The sequence below is a fragment of the Solanum verrucosum genome, unplaced genomic scaffold (genome assembly GCF_900185275.1).
Source record: "Solanum verrucosum unplaced genomic scaffold, falcon-dt-bn FXZP01000291.1, whole genome shotgun sequence".
NCBI lineage: Eukaryota > Viridiplantae > Streptophyta > Magnoliopsida > Solanales > Solanaceae > Solanum > Solanum verrucosum.
The window spans coordinates 1,522-11,311 of NW_026020080.1; the positions used below are offsets into that span (position 1 = coordinate 1,522).

Sequence of the window (9,790 nt, forward strand, 5' to 3'; positions counted from 1 at the left end):
ATGAAACTAAAAAAAAAAAATTTTAGGTGTGACTTTGCGTTTATCTCAATTTTAATTTATAGGGAAAAATGACAAATATACCCTTGAACTATAGTAAATGGTATGCAGATACCCTCCGTCATATTTTTGGGACATTAGTGCCCCTGCCGTCCAAAGACTAGAGCATATATGCCCTCACTCTAGTAAAATTGAAATTTGATTTTAAAAAATATTTTCAATTTCAAAAGTTATTTTCTACTCTAATAAAAATAAAAGATATTTTTTTCTCAAAAACATTTTTCATTCATAAACCAAACACTAAAAATCTTTCCAGAAAATATTTTCTATTCACCAACCAAACATGAGAAAATAAGTCAAAAATCTACTTGTTTTTCGAGAAAACATTTTCTAGTAACTCCTTCATACCAAACACACCCTAAGTTCTTACAAATCGAAGCAATTCATACTATTATCATTACAGAAATAACACAACAATCTAACTTTGAGCACACAAACTATGCACATAGAGCAACTATCCAATAAAGTATTCAACACAAGCTAAAATCCTAGGTACAACAAACTATCAACACACACCAACTAAGTATCACAAAATCTACAACAAATAAAAGAGATCCTTGCAAATCATACTGAAGAAGACCCTGGTTTGGACACATGAGATAACGCGTCCTCAAATTGATGCTCATCGGGTTTTCCCGCACTTAAGCATGGTGGAATGAAAGATCTGTACACAATTTCCATGTTCGGGACTTCCTTTAGTTCGTGGGAAACAACCTCAAGGGCTGGAGATATAAAGAACCGACGGAATTTCTTCTGACAAATGAAAGCAAAGATCAAGGAGATTATTGGAAGTGGAAAAAGAACTGGAGTAGGCTTGAACTTTTTAACACCAAAGTAACCTAACATGGTAACTTGATACAAAATCAAGGTAGCCATCATGCGCGTGTAAATATGGGGCCACATTCTTCCGTAGCTCTCGAATGACGGAACATACACTTTGAGTGCCTGTTTGGAAACAAAAAGAAAATCACATTTTGATTATATAAACACTAAATTCCCAATACAAGTACGAAGAACTTTTGGCACATACAAAAAGTCCCTTCATAAAACTTGTGGTCTTTACAGTGGGAGTAATAGTCACCTGATTCCGGAGAAGAAGCCACCCTAGACCGAAGTATGCCACACCAAACGGAATAATTATTGGAGCTATGACGGAATAGCATAGGACAATCGTCATAATCAGCATATCATTGGGAAATCGAGTTGCATAGCCTAGATCGCCAGGAGCCCAAGCCTCCTTTATCTCAGCTTCAGTTTTGCACAAATACTTCTTCTTGAGATGGAATATGATTAGAGGAACTATTCTAGACAGTTCCAGCCCATAGCCGACAAAGAATCTGACATCAATGAATAAGCAAAATCATTAAGACTATTTCCTTAAACAAAAAGATGATGTTCCTTTCTCTTCTACCCTACTTTATCATATGGAGAAGCAGAACAGAAACTACCAAGAAATTAACATTCAGGACCATAAAACACCTTGAGTTGAGCAAAGAGAATAACTTCAACCATCCGTTAATAAGATTAGAAGGAGCATTAGTATTTTCTCATTAATTACTAGCTATGACCCTTATGAACTGACACTTGATAAAAATAATAACTCAGGGACCATCTAACGGGAAATTCATTTACACAAGCAAAAGACACAAAGTATGATAGCTTAGGAGAACTGGTTGAAAAGAGAACAGTTGACCTGTGCCACACTTAGTTCAAGTCCTAACATTTCCCAGCTCTTAAGTTAGAAACCAAACAAACAGCAGACATCACCGACAACATACCATTATAAAAAAAGATAAGCTGAAAAAATTAAAGAGAAAGCATGCTAGACTTACTTCACAGGCACAAGATCAAGAAGAAAGTTGCGAGATAAAAAAGAAGAGTGAAAGTGAGCTCCGGACTTACTTCAAAGCCACAAAAGTCAAGAAGAAAGTTGCATTCTGTGGAAGGCTTTTTGCCAACACACCAAAAATAGAGTTGGGATCATGCTCGATGCTCTTGAAGGAAGTGAATAGAGTTCCACCCAGAGTAACACCAATAAATACATTCAGCACAGTGAAATAAAAATATTTCCCTGAAGCAGCTCTTGTTGCGTGGCTTTCTGATGGGATGCCCTCTGCTTTGGATAGAAACAGAAGAAACTTTGGCAACAAAGCCAAAAATATGATAAGTGCAAGTTGAGGTAAATATGCTTCTAGCACTGTCTTGATGACCTCCAGCTTAACAACCGGTTTCAAAAAAGGGAGCATCTTCACCAAATTGTCTAAAGTTGTCAATGCAGAAATGAACCCAATCGGAATTATGTAAAAGAATATGGTCAGAAACACAACAACATACACAACATACTGGCGAATTATTCTCTCATAAAACTTTTTTGAAAGATTAGTCCAAATCAACTGTCGGGGTTCTGGAGCATCCATAACAGTCCATGTGTCAACTATTGGGGCATGTAAATTCTGTGATGCTGAAGCTGCAGCCACCCTGCTGTTGAAAAAGACAAGTGCAGATGATTGTTGTTTCTCTTTGAGAGTCAACTTTTGTTCGGCTTCTAGCTTTTCGATCAACTCCTTAATCTTATCATTATAGAATTCAATTGAATCCACCTTTTCACCGATAATTCCAAGGAAACCAGTTTTATGCGAGGGTTTTAGTGCATCAGGATTTGTGTTCTTTGACTCTGCATAGATGGCTTCAGCACGTTCAAGCTTCTTTTTATACCCTTCTAACTCTTCATAAATTTTGTTCACCTGATAAAAATCAGACACTTTAAATCTACAAGAGATTTGAAATTTATGCTACATTTTGTAAAATGAGCATATGTAAGTAATGCAACTATCCATAGTGGAAGAATACTTAAACAATACAGAGATCTAAGATATTACCTTCTTATTGTCTGTCACCACCATTGATCGATAAAATGTTTCAGGGTAGATTGCACTAAAGTATGAATCTATCTGCTCTTTTTTACTTTGACCCTCAGATACAGAAGGAATATCCCTGACAAGAATAGCAAATTGATCGGCTCTAACTTCTGGAGACATAAGAGCTTTAGCTCTCAGTTCTGCAACATGCTTGTATGCTTTCCACAGAAAGAAGTAAGAAACAATGGAAACCCAATATGTGGCAACTATAAATGCCCACAACCTCGCACCTGAATTCTGCAACACCAATGGACAAAAATCAGAATTCATGCAGTGGCAACGAAATGAAGAAAAATAAAGTAACAGTGAATGCACAGATTATGTACAACAAATCAAAATCCTTTTTTGCTTCTTGTAAATAACAGCCTACATGGTAACGATAGAGAAAAAAAGAAAATGGAGGGGAAAACATAGCATGCCCATAAAATAGACCATTGTCTAAATAGTGTTGCATTGTCAAATTAGGCTAAGTTAAAACAATGAAGGCTATATATATATATATATATATATATAGTGTTAAGGAAAAGTCAAAAGAACTTACGCCAACTTGCCCCATAGATAACTTATCAAGTTCATTGAAAGTCCCCTTGCTGGTGGTAATGACTGCCCTTATAGTATGATCGGTTGCAGCGACTGGTAGAAGTACAGGCAGTAGAACAATGCCCGAGAAGACAAATATTCCCAATGCTGAAAGGATAAATGGTGTTATACAAGAATTTCTTTACACTCTCCAGTTCAGTTTACCTAATGTGAATGAACTCACATTTGAGGTTTCAACAACTTGGCTATGACTTTTGAAAATGCACTACTTTGGATTTCAATGAAGGAAGCAAGCAAAATTTGAACAAATTGAGAATCATATATTACAAGTTCAGAGGACATTTCATTAGTTAAAGGTTATAGTTGCTTGTACTACTACAACGAACTCCTCAATTTAGTGTTACAATTGTGTTGATTAAACTCTCTTTTCCATTTATTTCGCTCATTATTTTTTAATTTTAATCCGTAAATTGAGCAACTTACTTAGAGAATTTACTTAAAACATTTAAATGACTAGTTGGAAATCAACTTGTTGCTTATACACAACACTTAGATTCATTTTTCCCAAAACCTTCATAGGTCAATTCTGGTCTACCTACCATTAATTATATCATTCACACAATCCATTAACTTATGGATGAACTTGTATCTAAGTTCGAAATCCCTAACTTCGAGACATCACATTGTGTTTTATCTCTTCTCTATAACATCAACTGTAATTTTATTTCTCAATATAGTATACCCAATAATAAAATCACTAATTTTAAAGGAAATCAATTATATAGTCATCATATAATTTTCTTGTTCCTTATTTTCTTAATTGTATTTGTCCACTATTCCAACTATTAGTAGTTTTATATTGCTAGGGATGATTTTTTATTAGTTTATTACTTGATTTAGTATCATCGTCTATTACTCTTTTTTCAATATAACATAGACAAAAAAAAAATTATTCTTGAAATATCCTTTGATTTTTTTTTTTCAATTGCTTATATTTTCTCTGTTCCTGTCTTGCTTATCATGGGCGAGCTGTTTGGTTTTTGTTAGAAATTATTTTTTAAAACCATTTTTGAAGAACCAAATGTTGGAAAACATTTCTAGAAAATTTTCCTCTTGTAATCAAAGTAGACTTCTCACCTACATACTGAAAAGATTTTCAAATACCATTTTTGTAAATCCTAATCCAAACGCCAATTATTCCAAAAAGAACTTTCCAAAAACTTTCTTTAAAATTGAACCATAATATCATTGAGTAAAACAACAATGAATTCGAATAATACACTTGGTAACAACAATAAATTAGAGACAAAAAAAAAGGACGGGGGATGGTAACAAATTGAAATAGTACCACTATTAGTATTAGAAAACCTAAAAGTAATTTACTTAGTTAAGGTTATCCATTTCCTTTTCGTGTTTAACTTGTATACACTCGCATCATATTTAGGTAGTAGCATAAATGATAAATGATTAATGTGTGCAGATGTTGCAGCAAGACAGGGTCGGTCAAAGTGTATACGGGTGCATAAATGATTAAATAAAGGATATGGATAGAAATAATTCTTAACCTATTATGTAAATATTCTTTGCACTTGGTATGAGGATGGGATAACACAAAGTTATCCCATTATATTTACGTAGTGAGATAAATAATCCCAACACTAATTAATATTCCTAATCAAACGTAGCCTTATTTTAACTCAAAATTTTTATCCGTTTATCACTCATACCAAACAGCCCCTTAAGGATATGATAAGTTACATATTTTTTTCCCAATTTTTTTTAAATACTCCGTACTTTTCAACAAAAACCCTTGTTTGTAAGAAAAGAAGATCCTAAAAAACTGGTTGAATTGGTTGGTTTGCTTTGAGGCAACCATTTCCTTTCCTCATTATGCTTCCTACCAAACTCTCTCTCCCCCACAAAAATAACTGAATGATAAAATTTACAAAAAAAAAAAAAAAACTAGACAACCATTTAGTGTCTGGTACCGACTTCTTCTAGGACATACCACAAAGGTCACCCCATTACCTAGCAGCATGATGAATGCAGGATTGGAATTTGAAAAATAAAAATGTAATACTTAAGATTTGAACTTTGAGACCCTAAATTACTAAAAATGAAACTTTAGTAACTTTTTGCTGGATGAGACAAAGATAACTTACTCTTGCTTGTTGTTTGTAGTTTTTTTTTACATATAATATTGTTTAAAATTTAGCATAAATTAAAAGAGAAAAGGAAAAAGAATTTTACCAGTGGCAAGGAAAACAAAATAGACAGCAGTATCAACTCCAGACATGTTGATTATATCAGTTTCAGATGATGAAATAGCTTCCCTCATCCAAGCAAAGGGGTTCCGGGTCATGTACCCACCTTCAACCGGATTCATACCTCTTAAGATCCGATTCGGATAATAAACCTCAGCATTCCCTGATTTTCTTGAAAGCCATGTGAATAGAAACATCAAAATCACAAATAAAATAAAAGAAGTTGCTAAAGATGTCAAAAATGAAGTAAAATCCATCTAAAAATTCAATCTTTTCGATATTGGCTTGGTTAGTTTTCAAGAAAAATTTATAATAACCGTTGTAGGGAAAATGGGGTGGTTCCCTTTTGCAACTAGTACATGATTGCGTGGGAATAGTGTCTATTATGTGTTGCTTTTATTTTGTCGACTTGTTTAAATGCACAAACAGGAAAGAGGTGAAAGGGGAAATTGAATTGAAAGAGAAAGAGAAAGAGACGGTAAACAAGCAAAGTGGATATAGGTGGCACATTTTGGGGACCAAGTTTGGAGGAAGAGTGAAAAAAACTAAAGTATTGTTGGGGCCTTTTCAAGGACAATGACTATATTACCCTACTTGTCATTATTATCTAATATGCTCTTCTTCTTTTTTGTTATATTTATGAAAAGGGAAAAAGAATTACTATAAAAATAAGTGATAGGATAATTTAAATTAAGTGGAGTTGTAACGTCTCTTCCATTTTTAATCATAGATTTTGAGTTTATGCCATCTGAATTAAATTATTTTTAGATAAACAAAAAAATCAAAATTGACATCAGCGTATTAGAAATGATTCAAAATGATTTTTTTTTCGATTTATTGAATAAAAATCTCCTTAACCTATTAGAAATAGTTCAAATTTGCATTATTTCTAATAAATTAAAGGCATTTTTTATTCAATAAATGAAAGAAAAGACAAAATTGATCTAATATGTGCAAGAAGGACATTTTTGAACCATTTATAATATGTTAAGAGAACTATTAAATCTTTTTTCAAATTATATTTTTTTCTAATAGAAAGAACTTTATCCCAAATTTTTTTTGACATAAATAGCGATAATTGAATTTCAAAGCGTCTGCGAAACACGATGAAAATATAAGAAAAAAGAAGATTTTTTTAACATATCGAAAAGTAACACTAAAATTTGTCATCCTAAATGCACAATAATATTTTTTTAATTATAAAATTCGTCATCCTAAATGTACAATAATTATTTTTTTCAATTATAAATTTGTCATCCTAAATGTACAATTTTTTTATTATTATTATAAGGACATGTCATTGAACGTAAATAAAATGATTGTAGTTGATTTGTTTCCACTAAATGAAATTTTATCTATTTATTTGTTTGCATTTTGGTAGATTAATGGATACATATATTTTAGTAAAATCAATTTATGATTGAAGCATGATGGTGTTTAATCTAAATCTTAGATTGATTATTAATAATTAAATTTATAGAATAAAATTATAGACAAGTGAATTATCTCAAAAAATAAAATTGATATACAAATTCAGTTATGACAATAATTTAGGTTCTCTAGAATCTCTTGTGCAAGATAATCCTAAAGTTATAATATTTTATTTCCGATGGCTAATATGGTTGGTCTGCCACTCTTACCCCCATTCGACAGTAAAATTTTCACCACTAAATTAAATAACCCCGCAAATATAATTCACTCCATATCAAGTAGATCAAACAAAGTTGTGACTGATGGTTCAACATTATCAAACAACTCAATTCATTCTCATGAATCATGATGAAGACAATGTTTAGGAACAAGGATAAACTATTAAGGCTTGTTAACGAGTTAATAAAGCTTAATGTTTTCTAATGATTTACTAAGTTTGGCAGATTTGACCAAATAGTGTATCTACGCGATAACACAGCTAGCAATCACCTATACCAGTGTAAAATGTAAGCCGCTTCAAAGAGAGTTATTGTAAAAAAGTTTTCTCTATACACTTACGAAACCAACAAGTGTTTATGGCTGAAATAAACACAACCCTTAAGAACTATTAACAATAAGCGGTTGATTGTGTACATATGGTTGTGTAGGTATACATCAAAATTCGACAGTTTAAAGATATCAAATCTACCGATTGACCTAGTATATCCGTCATTTGTTGACTACAGAAAGTTCAAAGGGAAAACTACTTATCCAGATGCAATTGATCCTTGCTTGTAAAGTATACACTCGTTTGTGCCTTTCTTTATGTTATAGTAATTCCCCATTCATGTGGGAGATTGTTGGGTATATAGTAAGAATGAATGAGAAATGGAGGGAAAATGAAAGGATGTCATATGAAAAGTTCCCTTTTGCTTTAGTAAAAAGCAATTCTCCCTCATTGGTAATGGAAAGAAAAGTTCAAGCGTTTAAATAAGGAAACACTTATATTGTTACATGGGTTACGTTGGAAAGAGGGGGCCCTCTAATGTTTGCGTAATCAAGACACAACTTCCAATTCAAGTGTCTACGATCGTACAATAGTAATATAACCCAACCAAATGGGTTGGGGTCGAGTCCCAAAGGAGCTGTTTCTGAGGATTAAAAGTTAAGCGTGAATATGCTAGAGTTAACCATAGCTAAAAACATTATCGAGTAAAAACATAATAAATTAAGGGGTTGACACGAATGTCAATTATCAATGGGGGGTTTGTATTCAATTAATGAATAAAAACAACGAAAATAAGAAGATGCGAATTAGGGAGACGTGATAGGAATATGGAATAAACTATATAATTGGGTAAATGTTATTGATAGTCAATTGCTGAACATTTGTAACTAGGCTAGACTTTAATGGGGGTAAATTCTCTCTCGAGCAACTTACCCCGAATCAACTCGGTTCTCTCGAACACCGAGTTACCGCAATTAAGCACAGACTCCGCCTTAGCCCATTCACTCTCTCGAGCTGAATGTGTAGGAAAAGGCTTAGGATTCACTCTCTTGAGCTGAACCCACGACGGCCCAATAACCACTGGCTATCGATTTAGTAGTCTTAGTTTTAAGACCTCTCTCTCGAGCAAGCCAAAAACACTAAGATGAAATCGTATTTGCAACTACAATCCCATTAAGTTCAAACACAACTACTAAACGAAATCACATTTAGACAGTAAATAGACTAACAATAAGCAATACCCAACAAGAAATTTAACTCATATTCACAAAATCACACCCCAAGAATTGGAGTTTTAGCTAGACATAGAAATAAGGAAGAAAATGATACCAAATCGAAGTAACATCAACTGGGTATGATTTATATTCACTTCAATCGAGTCTAAGAAGAAGAATCTTCAACATTCACTTCCAATCTCTTGGAATTGGAAGTCTTCAAATCTTCAAAAGCTAAGCAAAATGTTCTTTACTTGAAAACTTAGAAAATAAAATGTTGTCTCTGAAATTGCATACTAAGATAAAAATTCAAACTAGTATTTATAGTTGTAAAAAAATGTGATGCGAAGGATCACTCGACGCAGTTTGTCGGGATCGCTGATGCACTCGGTGATCCGCCCTTTGGTCTGCTTCATCACCTTTCAACTTTTGCCTTCAACATCTTTGCATTCTAGATCACTGGGTAATATAGTACTGCTTCGCGGAACTGTTCGGCGACGCGTCGACTGCTCCCTTTCATCGCCAACTTGATCTTTTCCTTCAGGGCACAACACACTGGAACTTTGGGCGAGGTTAAGGCCATTCGGCTATTCGCCTAATGCATTAGGCGATCCTCAAGCCTTCTTTTCTTCGTCTTTTCAGCCGTTTTGTTCCTCTTTGCCAAGTAGTGTCCATGCTTTGCCTCAAACTCCAAATACCTGAAACTTAAGGGTTTACATCAGTTATTGAGATAAAATATGCATTTGAGGACACTAATTCTATTAAAATGAAACCCTAAATGAGTCCAAATTGTGGACTCATCAACACCCACAACTTAATCTTTTGCTTGTCCTCGAGTAAAACTCAAGTTTGGCAGTTCAAAAAGGATGTCTCGAACAG

At 33.5% G+C, this 9,790-nt stretch overlaps 1 protein-coding gene across 1 annotated transcript; it reads right to left on the reverse strand.

The window, feature by feature from the left end:
* Positions 1-454: 454 nt before the first annotated feature.
* Positions 455-6,241, reverse strand: LOC125824241 (CSC1-like protein ERD4). Its single transcript, XM_049503587.1, has 6 exons — positions 5,766-6,241; positions 3,517-3,662; positions 2,937-3,212; positions 1,960-2,801; positions 1,139-1,394; positions 455-1,002 (listed from the first exon to the last, which is right to left on the reverse strand). Exons 1-6 carry the CDS (start codon positions 6,034-6,036, stop codon positions 622-624), a joined length of 2,172 nt encoding a protein of 723 aa, XP_049359544.1. The 5' UTR covers positions 6,037-6,241; the 3' UTR covers positions 455-621.
* Positions 6,242-9,790: the final 3,549 nt, after the last annotated feature.

Bases quoted from the DNA above. Each gene is read 5' to 3' on its own strand.
- LOC125824241 (XM_049503587.1), bottom strand. From the start codon at position 6,036: ATGGATTTTACTTCATTTTTGACATCTTTAGCAACTTCTTTTATTTTA. The intron at 3,213-3,516 runs GTAAGTTCTTTT...TTGGTGTTGCAG, and splicing joins TATCTATGGGGCAAGTTGGC to AATTCAGGTGCGAGGTTGTG. The intron at 1,395-1,959 runs GTAAGTCCGGAG...CATTGATGTCAG, and splicing joins TTGACTTTTGTGGCTTTGAA to ATTCTTTGTCGGCTATGGGC.